Raw genomic sequence first — 15870 nt, forward strand, 5'->3', positions numbered from 1 at the left:
CCTTTTTCTTTTCATTTCATTTCATTTCTCTCTTAAATTAATTAAACACAAATACTCCTACCCTCCAACTTATTTCTATTTTATCTTTTCCTTTAATCACAATAAAACGTGGCACCATTCCCTTGCTCAACCTTTTTTAAGAATATCATTCCTTTTTCTTTTTCTTTTTCTTTTTCTTTGTTTTAATTTAATACCTAAACTATTAATTATCATCTTAAACATTAATTCTTACATCTTATCAACCTAAACTAATCAAAGAAAGGGACTGTCAAATAAATATTTTAATTTTTTTTTTTTTTTTTTTTTTTGTAATCCTGTATATTTTATTTTTGTTTAATAAATACCATTCAGTAAATTACGAATTTGTTTCACAATTTAACTCTCCAAAAGAGACCAGTACTTCTTACATACTTTCTTATTTGTTAATCAAACTAATTACGTGTTACAAAATGTTATAAACTCTTACTTATAAATCTTATAAACTAAAAGTTAGTGTTTTCTATTAAGCAATAGTTTATTTTAAAATAAAGTTAACAACCAATATCAAAATAGCTTTTCTTTTAAAAATTAAGTGGAAGAATAACAATAACAAAAATAATAAAGCTAGAAACAAAAATGAACATAGATATGAAATTTCACTCGCCAAAATAATTAAAATTTTATATTAAAAAAAACTAACCTATAAAACATTTATTATGTTCTAAAAAAGAGATTTTAAATATAGCCAAATGAACCAACACATGTATAAGTATAAAAATGTAATTTACACTTTATTGGTGACAGAAAAACTTATTTTTTTTCATTTAAAAAAATTAAAAATAAATAAATAAAAGCTCTCAGGAAAAAGACAAACTACAAATATTTTTTATTTAAAGCAAAAGAGAAAAGGAAAAAAAAAAACTCTTCAACAACATAAAGAAATTAATTTTATGGTCAATATAATTTCATAATTGACATATAATATGTTACATCTAATTTGTGTTTAATATAGTAAAATGTTACAAATAATTTTAAAATATTGATATTGAGTTATCAAATTGAATAAGACCTACCCATGAAGGTGAGTTGACCCCACAATATTTGTTCCCATAAATAAATAAAGAAAGGATAATATAAATAGAATCTCAAATTTTTTGGGAAAAAGAAAAGTAGTGTAGAAACAAATTGTTTGAATTAATAAAGAACGCGCATTGAAGCCCAAAGGAGAAAGTAGACAACACTAATAATAATTTTAATACTAATCATAATAATACAAAACAATTTTTTTTATTTTTTTTTTTTTTTTAAAAAAAAGTAGGAGAGAAATCAAAGGAAAATGACCCTTTAAAGACTTTTTTTCTTGTTTAAATTAATTAATTTACTACTAATAATAAAAACTTTTATTTCATTATATTGTATAGTAGACTACCTTTTTCCTTTATTTTCATTGCATAAAATAAAATAAATAAAGTTCTTTCTTAATTCAGGGACGCGTTTATTTTTAAATTTAGTGCTCAATATGTTTCATTATCATCCTCTACTTTACGTTTCTTTTTCAAGTATTTCTCTCCTTTAATTGGAAGCTTAACATCATTGATGGGACAAAATTCCGATAAATATATTATTCTAAAATATTGAAACTGAACTCACCCAAAATACTCATTACTATTGGTCTAATACAATTTTTCTATAAACATGCAATTATAATTTTGTATTATGTGTTTTACTAAAATGGAAACATTACAAAGTATTTGTGAATCGATTAAAAAACTAACCATTAACCCACCCACTAAACCACTAATGCACAATATATAACCTTTAACATTCTTCTTCTTTAATCCATTCCATTTAGTCATTAGACCACTAACTCCTATATAAAATTAATTAGTCAGTGTCCTAAATAAAAGTCAATAACATTATTAATTTTAAAACAAACACCTAATTCACTACCCTTCCACTAAATTCTAAACATTCTTCAAACTTGAATTTATCAAGATCCTCCGTGAATTTATTCCTTCAAATGTATCTTCTAACATTAAATTTGTGTTAAGTTTTACTGTAATAATGAAAAAGAACGAAACAGCTAACCAAATCAAACATGCATAGTTCAAGAATAAAACTTCGAGAGAGAAAAGTTGTAGCGAATAAAAAATGTGGTTAGACTCATATATGTTTAACTTTCTTTAATAGAATAATAAAAAAGGTAGAAGAATAAACCTCGACCTCAAAAAACGAAGATTATACTAATACAATGGAGCTAACCTCGTACATCATTATTGGTCTACCGATGCAAATATGTTTCATTTTCTCTATCAATTTTTGAGGGATCCTCCCCTTCTATTGGACTAGCAAATAGTAATATGCTTGGGTAAATCATCAACCACTACTTAATTTAATTAAATATATCATACTAATAATTAGCCTCCCTTCTTCTTACTTCTTAGAATAACATTTCAAAGATAAGAAGTGAAAAAAAAATCAAGTCCTGAATTACCCTTAGGCATTCTAATAAAAATATAACTACCCAAACTAAATGAAATTACGATGGTTATAAAAAAATATTCCAAAAACTTTGAATAATGGAAATAAATTAAAAACTATAATAATTTAGTCTTTTATTCTTTTTCAAATTTGCTACCATTTAGCCTTTAAATTTCATAATAATAATAATATAATTCATTTACTTTAAACTTGCTAATAAGTTCATTGATCCCTTACACGGAATATCTCACCAAATTAAGTAAGACTTTTTGTAACCTTAGGACTTATTGTCTTTTTAGCTTATAAACACATGCATTTATCTTTAATCATTTTATAATTATTCTACGTATGTTAAAATATCTCTTACTATCAAAATATCTCTTACTATAACCTACCAATTTAATTATTAAAAGAATCTCTAAAAATTGTTATAAAAGTTTTAGAAACTAAATTAGTAACGTTAAACTATTAATGATAATTCCAATTGGAGAAATTCGAAAAAGAAATCAAGAATTAAATATACCAACTTTAGGATTAATTAGTTTATGAGTTTCGTTAATTTAACTGACATTTACGTATACTGAAAATCAAGAAATTTTAAGTTCAAATCTTCACTCCCAACTTGTACAATCAACCTTACAACAAATAAAGTAATTAATGAAAGATATAACCTTGAACAAAATTTATAAGGTTGAATCTATGTCCTTTCATTAAATTTAAAAAAGAAAAAGAAAGTGTCAATGGCAAATTGACATATAATCCTTTCTATGAGATGAGGGATTCAAATTTCTATACCCCTATTTGGTGTAAGGAAAATGCATAGTTCAACTACAAGTTTGATTCACATGATTTAAAAAAAGGTTAGAATTTAGTCTATGCGGTTTTGATAAATCTTGCCCATAAACAATCCTTAGTAAGGGATTATTCGTTGAAACTTTTATATTGAAATAAAAAAATCATAGAGACTATTTGAATGTATTACCAAATTATAAGGATTAAATTTATAATTTTCTCCGAAACATAGAAATAAAATTTGCAATTTAACCAAAATTATAGTGGAGGGAGTCTTTCCGAAGGTGAACACACCACCCTATTCGTGTCGTAAATAGTACACTTTTTTACATTAAATTAAATTCTGTTAACCACTATAAATTATAATAACCCCTCAACATTGCATTTTGTGTAAAAAATACTATAAATTTTCAAAAGTTCCAAAATACTTTCAAATTTTCAAAAAAGGTTAAAAAAAAAAAAGTACTCTTATCGTTTGTTTTAATTTGAATAAAAACTATTAATGTTTTGTTTCAAAAATATCTCTCAACTATTGAAAAGTTTGAAAAATACCCCTCACTCTAATTGTAGGAAAAACATAAAAGGTAACCATATCGATAAGGCACTACAAGAAATTCCATTTTCAGTGGCGCACAGAAAACATCACTAAAGGTCAACAATGCATCGGTAATAGTTTTAACAACGAAAAGCCCTTTGTCACTAGGACTGTTGCAGATTCCGTCTTGGTTAAAGTTTTAGGAACGCAATCGTTCGCGCTGCAAAAGATAAACTTTTAGTGACATTTGTGCGTTACTAAAGGCTTACTTTTAGTAACATAATTTGTGTCACTATTTATTTTCTATAGTGACGTTCTGAACATATCACTAAAGGCGATATTTTAGTGACAAATTGTATTGTTGCTGAAGGTTACTTTGAGACCGTTACAAATAGCTTCGTATTGAAGTGTGCCACTAAAAAGTCCTGTAGTTTTTTTTAAATAAAAATCAATGCTTTTGCAACGTTATTGAAAGCACCAATAAAAGAATTTTATTACATAAAAAAAATAATATCTGATTGATTAATTATATAAACATGTTATAAGATATCAAACATAATAATTTTAAAAACTTATCACTAAGCAACATGCAATAACACCAACTTCATCACAAGAAATGTATATCAAGAAACTTCAATATCTTCATAAATAGTTCTAAGTAATGTCAACATAAGTTATAAGCACTAAACTACATCTAGTTAGTCCCGAGTTATAACCAAGAAGTTACACCTACAAACCTAAAGTATTGTGCACAACAAAAAATTCCTACAAGTCTTGGACCAAAAGTATGTGCATGACAAAAAATTATAAGATACGAACCAAACTCTTTTCATATTCATCAGAAGTCCATTTGATTCATATCTCATCCCTAGGTCACGTAGTCTTTTCTTAGCTTCATAGTAGGAGGCAAGTAGCTTCACACCATTCGGAAATGCCTCATTTAATAGTTCAAGCAACATATCAAAGGATTTGTCGCTCCAACGATTAAGTACCTTAATGTGCATAAGTTTCACTAAAAAATTAAATGAAGTGAACTTTAGACATCCCAGATATAACTCTTCTTCTATTTCAGGAAACATTCCACTTATTTTATCGGACTCATCTTGCTCGTTTGATTCTCTTCTACATTCTTCAAACATTGGCCCATGTAGATCATGAATTATCTCTACCATCTCATCATCCATAGTATCTCTAACTCCAATGTTTTCTCTAAGGTTTACATACATTCACTTACATTGGAAAGCGTTGCACCTAGAAACCTCGAATTAGACCTTAAAAATGGAGAAAGATCAACAGTATCTTCGTGAAATATCCATCGCTTATAAGTTGGGGACATACCATATTTATACAAATGACGTTCTATGACGTCTAATCTATTCCAATTTGACATTGTTCTTTCCTCTTCGTCTAAATGATTAGTTGCAATTTCGATAAAGTTAGCAACACCATCAGAATATTCACTAGAAGCTCAATCTTTTAAATTTATCCAACTTCGATGCATAATAAGTACAACACTTAAAGTACCTAAGTTAGAAATCAAGGTGTTAGAATTAAAGCCATATGTAAATTGCTTAATAATAAAGTATACAATCACAAATTTGAAAGAACATAATTGAAGCCAATCTAAACTTACAACTTCATTCCTAGAAGTGAAAACCCAATAACAAAAACTAAATATAATAATAACAACAACAATAAAAAAAATTCCATTGAAGCTAATTATGTTATTGATCGAAGAAGAATCTAAACTCACAGTAAAAATTATATTGTTGTTGTTCTATTAACAACAACAATCTAATCTCACAACTTCATTCCTAGAAGTGAAAACACAATAACAAATCAAATATTCAACGAGACATTACTTAAATCTAATTAACAAAACAAATATTCAACAAGACATTACTTAAATCTAAACATTAATCAAGACTATGCAAACACTACAAGGATAAAAACCCAAACTTAAAACTAATTAAGAGAATAAATATTCAACAAATCAAAATCCAAACACACTGCCCTAAAAATTTTAAAAATTAAGAATCTCACCTGAAAGTCTTGGGTTGCTGTGGGTGTGGAGCAGAAGTGTTCAAGGAAGTTCGGGTAGAATCGTCGCGAGAAGCACCTTTCGAGATCATTCGAGGTTGTGGTCGTCTGGTGGTTCGTGCAATTGGTCATCGGCGTGCTTCGTGTGGTTCATTCATCGTGGTTCAGTGAGGTTCGTCTGACGTGGTCGTAGAAGCGTTGTCGTGCAAATTTGTTTCGCGTGCTTCGCCGTCTGCCGCCTCAGTTCGTGGAGACAGATAGTACGGCCGTGGAGGAGAGGAGGTGGAGATGGAAAGTTTTTCGAGTTGGGTAATGGGTAGGGAGAAAGGGTTTTTTTTAATTAAAATTGTTTAATGAAAAAAAGAGGAGGGAAATAAAGGGAGAATTTTTTAGACTTTTAGCAACATCCATTTTTGTTGCTAAAGCTATCAGATTTTTATTGACATTATTATTGTGTTACTAATTCTTTTAGTGACGCAAATTTAAAATGTGTCACTAATAATAATCTTTTGTGACATTTTTTTTTGTGTCGCTATAAATGACCTTTTACTGACAAAAATTTGTCACTGAATTAACAATTTTTTTGTAGTGAGGAAAGTATCTTGTAGAATGAACATGTAAACCATCTGAAAGACGAAGACTCGGTTAACTTGGCATCTTAAATTAACACTTAAGTTAATAACTGAAGGAATAACTAAAATAACGAATAGTAAAAAACAACAACCAGAACACCAAATATTGGTAACCCAGTTCGTGATGACACAACATCTACATCTGGGGAGGTCCTTGCCCTATGATAAGAGATCATATATTGTCATGTGAAATAATTCATGATTACATAATTATGACTTATAGTACAAGCATCATCACAAATACTAAATATGTTGTACATGTGATACTGATATATTGATATACATGAACTTTCCAAATTAGAATCCCAGTGATAACAATTGTTGACAACCGAGTTCCTCCCATAAAGTATTCTTGTCTCTTTATCTAGAACTTCACATCTATCTTTAGAGAAACTAATAAAAAGAAAAAACCTTGATCACACACAATTGACTGATGCTAATCAAGTTGACTAATAACCCCTTTACAAGCCTTACGTCTTGAAGATCTGGTAAGCCTGGTTTACAGATGTTTTCTTTTCCAAGAACTTTTCCTTTAACTCCATCACCAAAAGTAACATTACCAGCAGAATATTCCTTAAATTCAAAAAAGAATGATGAGTTCCTAGTCATGTGTGTAGAGCACCCGCAATCAAAATATTAGTCTTCTCGACTAGAAGCATGAACTGAAGTAAACACCACATTACATCTATCAAAAATTTCCCTTCTTTTCACTCTCCACACAATCTTATATTATGAACGAGAGAAACTATTTTTGTTAATATTTTTATGATAACTCCTATTGAAGTGACGAGGATATCCATGCAATTGAAAACAAAATGTTGTATACGATCAAGTCTGTCACAAAAATGATATGTCCATCTTTTCGTAAGCCTCTAAGTAGCATTTTGATATGAGGTATTTACTCTTAAAAAAGTAGCTTTTTCTTCACTTCTGTCTTTACTATCTGAAGCACGAAAAAATACAGTAAAGGATCTTCCAAAACCTAAACATTATCCAGAAAAGTACAGACCTTTCTTATCAGTTCCAGACTTTCCATCATTTAAAATATTATTCAGAATCTGAGTCCCAAAGGTGAGTATTTTGACAGATTTTGAAAGTAATTCAAACTCACCCCAAACATCTTTCAATTGCATTTTAAGAGTGGAAATCATGGACACATTAGACGATGATTCAGAGCCACCAGTATCTTCAGTACAATTTATAACCAGCTTCTAAGAACATGTACTCTCAATGACCCCTTGTTCATCCTCAATTACACAACTAATATGAGCTCTACCATATTCTTTTTCATTATTATCAGAAGATGACTCCTCATTTGACAATGTAACGTCAAACTCTTCTTCTTTCTTTTGAGAAAGGTAGGGTATTCTCCTTGATAATGCCCAAATCCTTCAAACTCATGATGACATCTAAAATTTCTGTCATCTCTGTTATTTTGACCTCCATAATTTCTAGATTGTTTGTGAAACTGACTTCTAACTTTTGAAACTTGCTTCTTCAAAAGAGCAATAGGATTGGCCAAGTGATCATCATGAAACTCATTCTTTATGTTGTTGAGGGGCATCCTCACTCACAGATTGTAAGGCTACTCCATTTCCCTTTTTGGGATGATTGTCTCCCAGATTTAACTCAAAAGTTCTCAAGGAACCAAAAAAGCTCATCAAGTTTCATTGAGACAATATCATTTACCTCTTCTGTGGTCGTGACTTTCATGCTAAAACATTGAAGAAGAGAATGCAAAATCTTTATGACTAGTTTGGTGTCTAAAATCTTTTTCCCTAGAGTAATAGATTCATTTGCAATGTTGAGAACACGAATATTGAATTCAGGAATTGATTCATCTTCAAACATTTTGAGGTCTTCGAATTTTAAAGTTAGAAGTTGCAACTGAGACATTTTCACCTTGGACGTTCCTTCATAAGCCACTTCTATAAGATATTCTAGGCTTCCTTAATAGAAGTACAGGTGTTGATTAGTTAGAACACATTTTGATCCACTCCGTTGAAATTGGTATTTAAAGCTTGGGAATTTTCCAGAGAAGCTTTATCTTCAGCATTAGACCTTGCGATTTTAAGCTTAGGAGAGATCTTTCCATCAGCATATGTCACAGTAAGATGTTCCCATCTAGTTACAACAACATTCCATGTCTTTCTATCAATAGATTTTAAAAACATGCTATCATCCTGGCCTTCCAATAAGCATAGTTAGAGCCATCTAAAATATGGAGCCTTGTAGAGGAACTTCCTTCACGAATAGATTCCATAACACAATCAGTCTTTGAAACCCACTTTGATACCAAATGAAAAACAAAGACTCAATTGACTTGGCAACCTTAAGTTAACACTTAAGTTAATGACTAAAGGAATAACTAAGGTAACAAATAGTAAACAAATTAATCAGAACAGCAAACATTGGTACCCCGATTCAATGACACATCTACCTCTAGGGGTTCTTGACTCATGATAAGAGATTATATATTGTCATATAAAATAACGATTACATAATTAGGTCTACAATATAAGCATCATCACAAATACTCAACATGTTGTACATAGTAATACTAATATATTGATACATGAATTAGAAGAATGATATCTTATACTAGTCATAATAAAACTAAGAGAAACACTCCCCCTTAATCCGAATTCACCAAGTAATAACTCTATCAAGCTCAACTTGATCATCTATGATCTCTCTTGATAAAAAAATCTCTTCAAACACAGTTGTAGAGAATTATTGTAATGGGAGATAAACTAACTGTAATCTCTTATTCACTAATCTCAAAAATATACTTCTTGTTTCTTCAAATTACTCTTAATTTCTACAGGTCGCGGAAACCCAACCTATACAGAATAAAAGCAAAAAACAAAAGCCCAATAACAACCCAAAAATAAGACCAAATCCAACCAACCAGCTAAGAAAATAGTAGAATCAAAACAACTCAATCCAACAAGAATAAATAAATAAATAAAGTGGGACCAACACACTTAACACCCTCCATTTTTCAAAACAACAGTGATGCAATGACATTTCTGATATCAGGTCATAAAACAAATATTATCAATCTAACAAAACCTAACAACATCAAATGCATTTGTTACAATACTAACGAAACAAAGGTATTTGTAACTCAGAGTTATTTTTCCAACAAGATATTAACAATTTAATTAGTTCATATGCTAATTGTGATGGTACTTTTTTGTTTATGTTTGAAACTTCTGAATTGTAGAGGAGTATTTTTTAAATAAAACTTTAACAATTTCCTTCTAAAATTTACGATAAGGATATTTTTTAATCCTTTTCTAAAATTTGAAAATATTTTTGAAAAACTTTTGAAAGTGCAGAAGTAATTTTAATGCAAAATATAAAATTGGGGAGACATTGTTTTTAATATAATTTAGTATATATTTTTTAAAAAACAAAGAATTAATATTTTGCTTCCTTTCAAAGCTCAAAAACTAAGCCTAATTAAGAAGAAGAGGCATTTGAATGGACATTTTGTTCTTCATGTTATAATTCTAAGGTATTTTTTTCAAATAAAAATGCTTGTAAAGAAAACTAAATCATGGAACTCGAAATTTTTAAATTTTTCCTTTTTCTCTTTTGAATATTCAATGATTCTAGGGGGAAAAAACATCATTTCTTAATGATCATTAATTTTAATCATAATTGGGTATCTCATAAACATATCATTCTAATTAATTCTACCATAAATTGATAACACAAGAAAATGCTACAAACTTTTTAAAAGAATAAATAAGAAATTCCGTTTCTTGTTTTAAAAAACGAGTGAAATTGCTTTTTTCTTTCTTTTTTACTAGATGTACTTTTCATTCATATGTGAAGAAAAAACTCAAATTTATTGTAGCCTACGTAGAAACTTAAAAAATCAATGATTTAGAGAGGGGAAAAAAGTTAGAAAGAAATAATAATAATAATAATAAAAAGAAAAGATGTGTAAACTAATTAGATACATTATTACAACTATACAAAGAAAAACGCGTCTCTCCCTTTTTTTCCAATTTTGGCCTTCTTTCTTGGTGGTTTTATGCCCACTTCTCTCTCTTGTTCCCTCTCTTGTTCCCTCTCTTGTTCTCTCTCCTACCAAATTATTCAATCTAATCCTTTACAAAAACTACCTACCTCCTAAACCCCTAATAACATTACAGACATAAAATATCATTTTAAATTCTCTACCTGTTACACACACATACACATCTTTAATTACGTTCATCTTAAATAATTTAGTACGTGCAAGTAAAAATAGGCATCTGAAATCTTTACCTGTTTTTTATAGTACAAATTACATATGTTAATTTAGTTAAGTTTTTATTGGACGCAAATATCTGCCTTACATGAATTTTACAGGTCAATGATTCCATTTATTAGCTCACCGTAAAAATTTACCATACAACTTTTGAATTCTCTATCCCACATTTAGCAGCACAGAATCGTTGCCCTCCTCGAATAATTTCTTTTCTTTTTCTCTCTCTTCTATTTTTTTTTTTTTTTTTCTTCCTCCTATATATATATATATATATATATATATATATATGTACACATATAATCCCCAACCCCCCACTTCACCAATCCCACCAAAACCCATCAAAAAAACCCCCACAATCAACCATGCTTCTAATCCTCTTCTCTCTCTCCTTATTCACTCTCCCCTTCTCCCAATCCAATTCCGTCTCTCTCCCCTTCCCACTTTCTCTCTCTGAAAAACCCTCCAATATTTCCCCAATATACGGTTCCCAGCTTTACGCCAAAAAGCCATCCTCCCATGGCTCCTTCAAGCTTCCTTTCAAATACTCCTCCACCGCCCTCGTCGTCTCTCTTCCGATCGGAACGCCGCCACAGCCCACTGACTTGGTTCTCGACACCGGCAGCCAACTCTCTTGGATTCAATGTCATGACAAGGTTAAGAAAAAATTGCCCCCCTTGCCCAAGCCTAAAACGGCCTCCTTTGATCCTTCTCTCTCCTCTTCTTTTTCTCTCCTCCCTTGTAATCACCCCATCTGCAAACCCCGAATTCCAGATTTTACCCTTCCTACTTCTTGTGACCAAAATCGCCTCTGCCACTACTCCTACTTCTACGCTGACGGTACCTTGGCCGAGGGAAATCTCGTCAGAGAGAAATTTAGCTTATCCAATTCCCTTTCTACCCCTCCCGTCATCCTCGGTTGCGCTCAAGCTTCCACCGAAAACAGGGGTATTTTGGGTATGAACAAGGGACGTTTGTCCTTTATCTCCCAAGCTAAAATCTCCAAATTCTCCTATTGCGTTCCCGCTCGAACCGGGTCTAATCCCACCGGGCTATTCTACCTCGGAGATAACCCCAATTCTTCCAGATTCAAGTACGTCACCATGTTGACTTTCCCCGAAAGTCAAAGCTCTCCGAATCTCGACCCACTGGCTTACACCCTCCCAATGAAGGGAATAAAAATAGCCGGAAAACGGCTCAACATCTCCCCAGCCGCTTTCAAACCGGACGCTGGTGGTTCGGGTCAAACGATGATTGACTCCGGTTCGGACCTCACTTATTTAGTGGATGAAGCGTATGAGAAGGTTAAAGAAGAGGTAGTGAGATTAGTGGGGGCGAAGATGAAGAAAGGCTACGTATACGCCGCCGTAGCCGACATGTGTTTCGACGCCCGCGTGACGGCGGAGGTGGGCCGCAGGATTGGCGGCATTTCGTTCGAGTTTGATAATGGGGTGGAGATTTTGGTGGGGAGAGGAGAAGGGGTTTTGACGGAAGTGGAAAAAGGGGTGAAGTGTGTGGGGTTCGGACGGTCAGAAAGGCTTGGGATTGGGAGTAATATAATCGGTACCGTTCATCAACAGAATATGTGGGTGGAGTATGATTTGACCAATAGGAGAATAGGGTTTGGTGGAGCTGAGTGTAGCAGATTGAAGTGATGATGGACGGTAAAGATTCATAAACGTGTGTGGTTTTTGGATGTTTATATAATCATATTTTATATTGTATCATGTGTACATGTGTATAGTTATTTCATTTCATATATATACTGGATATATAAATAAAACAAAATTTGTTCTATCATGTAAAATTGGTCACTATTAGCTAAGTTCATAAGGTGTGGATTATAATTCTAACAAAATAACATCTTCAAACATTTTTAATAGGTTTTATTACATTTAAATAATAATAATAATAATAATAATAATAATAATAAGTTGGTCCAATTTAGATAAAAATTTGGTTGGTTTTAATATTTCAAAACCACAACACACCCCTGTATTCCTTTCATTGCTTCGATAAATATGTACAAAGCTTTAAATCTAGAAATTTAATCTCAAAGATTTAGATGATACATGAAAACAATAACTACCTTATAACATATTCAATATTTTACTGTTGTCTTTTATAAGAAATAACAGTAAAATTATATTCATTGTTTAATTAGCATAAAACTTTAAAAATTTGACTCTTTTATTTTAAATATTGTCATAAATAAATAAATAAACTCAAGTAGGTTTATTAATAATAAAAAAAAAAATTGATGTTACCGCATGAACGCTGAGCATAAGGTTTAATATTTCAAAATTCAAGTTTGGATTAAACAAAGTAGTAAAATTGAAAAACACAAATAACAGACATAATAATGTTATAATAGTGTCTTAATAATTAAAAAAGAAAAGAAAAAACAAAAGTATGTTGATTTGGAAAAGGACATAATTAATGATATAGTTTTGGAAGTAAAAGAATGGAAAAAGGAGAGACAAGGGTAATGGGTGTTTTTAATTTTGCCCGGGAAGACGAAGACATCTTAGTATTCAAAATGAATCTTATATTCTCAACTGCCGACCTAAACAAATATTTTCATAAATATATCATAAATATATCAAATATCCAAAATATTTACACAAATTAAAAAATTACGTAAATTTTTTTTAAAATATTGCAAGTTTGTTCTACCTTTTCATTAACTTTTTCTCTTCAATAATTTTTTTCTATCGTCTTTTTTTTCTTCCTTTTAGTTTTTTTTTTCAATTTTTTTCAAACAGTTATTTGGTTTAAGATCGTATTCCAAATATAAAAAAATTCTTATTTTTTTATCTTTTTTAAACTGATACTTAATTGTTGAAAATTGTATACTAAATATAAAAAATCTTGAAAATACGTCATCTATATTTTGGATAACCAAATCTAAACGATCACGTACAAAAAAATAGCCAAATAAAAACGATCCTGTACTAAATAATCTTTTAAAAAAATCTGTTACCAAATCTAAACGATTGTGGACAAGAAATAAACGATTGTATAGTTAAATCTAAATGATCGTGTACCACAAGAATCTTGAAAAAATCGTTTAGTCAAATCTAAAGATCGTGTAGCCAAATCTAAATGATCGTGTAACCAAATCTAAACGATCGTGTACAAAGAATCTTGAAAAAATATCATTTAGATTTGGTAACCAAATCTAACCGACCGTGTACTAAATTTAAACGATCGTGTACAAAGAATCTTGAAATAAAATCGTTTAGATTTAGTTACTCAAATCTAAACGATCGCGTACCAGCCAAATCTAAACGATCGTGTCCCAAATTATTGATGGGTCATTTTTGTATTTTTCATTATGTGTCTATGAGTTTTTTCCGCTTTCGAAATTGTTCCGTAGAGTATAAATATTTGGACGTTTTGTTATATTTTTTAAAGACCCCTAAAATTAAAGATATTTCTAATGGATAGAGTGAGAGCATGATAGAGGAAGAAACTAAACAACCGAACTAATCGAATTGAAGGTGGCCAATAAATAAGAAGTTTGGTCGGTATTTGTTTGAAAAATAAAACAAACCAACGAACATTTTGAAGAAGTTTAAAAATTTTAAGTCGATAGATCAATTAACCAACTATTAGTTTAGATTTTTTCATTATCAGAATTAATTTAAATTTACTAAATGGATATAATGAGGTTGGTGGTAGTTTATTTATTCACTTTTAATCAGGAAGTGCATCAATTTTAAAAGTATTTTTATTAAATATAGAGAAGTATATTTTTTAATTCAGGTATTTTGTGATAAGGTGAATAAAATTTAGGGTGCATAACTAAATTTGATAAAATATATATATATATATATATATATATATATATATATATATATATATTAGTTTGAAAATTTTAAATTTGGAAAAAAGGGTTAAGGTTGATTATTCCGGAATCTTTTTTTTAAATAATGTATTTTAAAAAACAAATGTCAAAAATAGGGTGGAAGCCAAACTATTGACAAAAATAGGGTAGTTTTGTGGAAGTCGTGTACCCCGTACACGACTTTGCTTGTGTGGACCCCACTTCCTTTATTTTAAAATTTAAAGATATTGAATATATATTTTTTTTATTTATTTAATATTTAATACGTGGGTCCCACGGGTTTTTAATTTTTAAATTTAAAGATATTATATATGTGGGCCCCACCCTACCCCATCATCTTCTCCACGCCGTCCTCCACGATCTTCTTCTCATCCCTCTCCATTCGCCGTCCTCCACGATCTTCTTCTCATCCCTCTCCATTTTCCCACAGCGATCGACGCACGATAGGATGGAGAACGGCGGGATTGAGGCGAGGAGAAATCGAAAAGATAGGGTGGAGGACGGCGGCGAACGATGGGATTAATTTTTCGCCGGGAGTCAATTTCCTACCCTGTCGCTCGCCGCCGTCCTCCACTCTATCTTTTCGATTTCTCCTCGCCTCAATCGACGCCGTTCCCCATCCTATCGTGCGTCGATCGCTGTGGGAAAATGGAGAGGGATGAGAAGAAGATCGTGGAGGACGGCGAATGGAGAGGGATGAGAAGAAGATCGTGGAGGACGGCGTGGAGAAGATGATGGGGTAGGGTGGGGCCCACATATATAATATCTTTAAATTTAAAAATTAAAAACCTGTGGGACCCACGTATTAAATATTAAATAAATAAAAAATATATATATTCAATATCTTTAAATTTTAAAATAAAGGAAGTGGGGTGCACACAAGCAAAGTCGGGTACACGACTTCCACAAAACTACCCTATTTTTGTTAATAGTTTGGCTTCCACCCTATTTTTGACATTTGTTTTTTAAAATACATTATTTAAAAAAAAGATCCATTATTCCGGAGAGTGACATGATTAGATGTGTTGTGTTTGTTGGTTGCTCCAGGGTTACGTTTGACGCGTGGCCATTCCATATCACTCATGCGATCTCTTCTTCGATTCACTCTTTTTATCAATGCATCAAATCTCTTCACCGATGGGAATAAAAGAAAAAGTTACTTATCTCTAACACCTTTTCTTTTACAGAGGTCAAAAGAATTAGAATTTACCATGAGTGGAGAGGGAGTATTCAGATCTCAATTTTACCAAAATGGCAATAGAAAAATCAATCAAATATTAATGTCCACAGATGTTAC

General features: G+C 31.0%; 1 protein-coding gene across 1 annotated transcript; it reads left to right on the forward strand.

The window, feature by feature from the left end:
- The first annotated feature begins 10824 nt into the window (after positions 1 to 10824).
- Positions 10825 to 12530, forward strand: LOC103496869 (aspartic proteinase PCS1). Its single transcript, XM_008458900.3, has one exon. The coding sequence runs from the start codon at positions 11089 to 11091 to the stop codon at positions 12376 to 12378; it is 1290 nt and encodes a 429-aa protein (XP_008457122.1). The 5' UTR covers positions 10825 to 11088; the 3' UTR covers positions 12379 to 12530.
- The last annotated feature ends 3340 nt before the right edge of the window (positions 12531 to 15870 follow it).

Source organism: Cucumis melo, chromosome 6 (genome assembly GCF_025177605.1).
Source record: "Cucumis melo cultivar AY chromosome 6, USDA_Cmelo_AY_1.0, whole genome shotgun sequence".
Lineage (NCBI taxonomy): Eukaryota > Viridiplantae > Streptophyta > Magnoliopsida > Cucurbitales > Cucurbitaceae > Cucumis > Cucumis melo.

What these genes read in the sequence shown, in the direction of transcription:
- LOC103496869 (XM_008458900.3), top strand. Translation starts at nt 11,089, where the DNA reads ATGCTTCTAATCCTCTTCTCTCTCTCCTTATTCACTCTCCCCTTCTCC.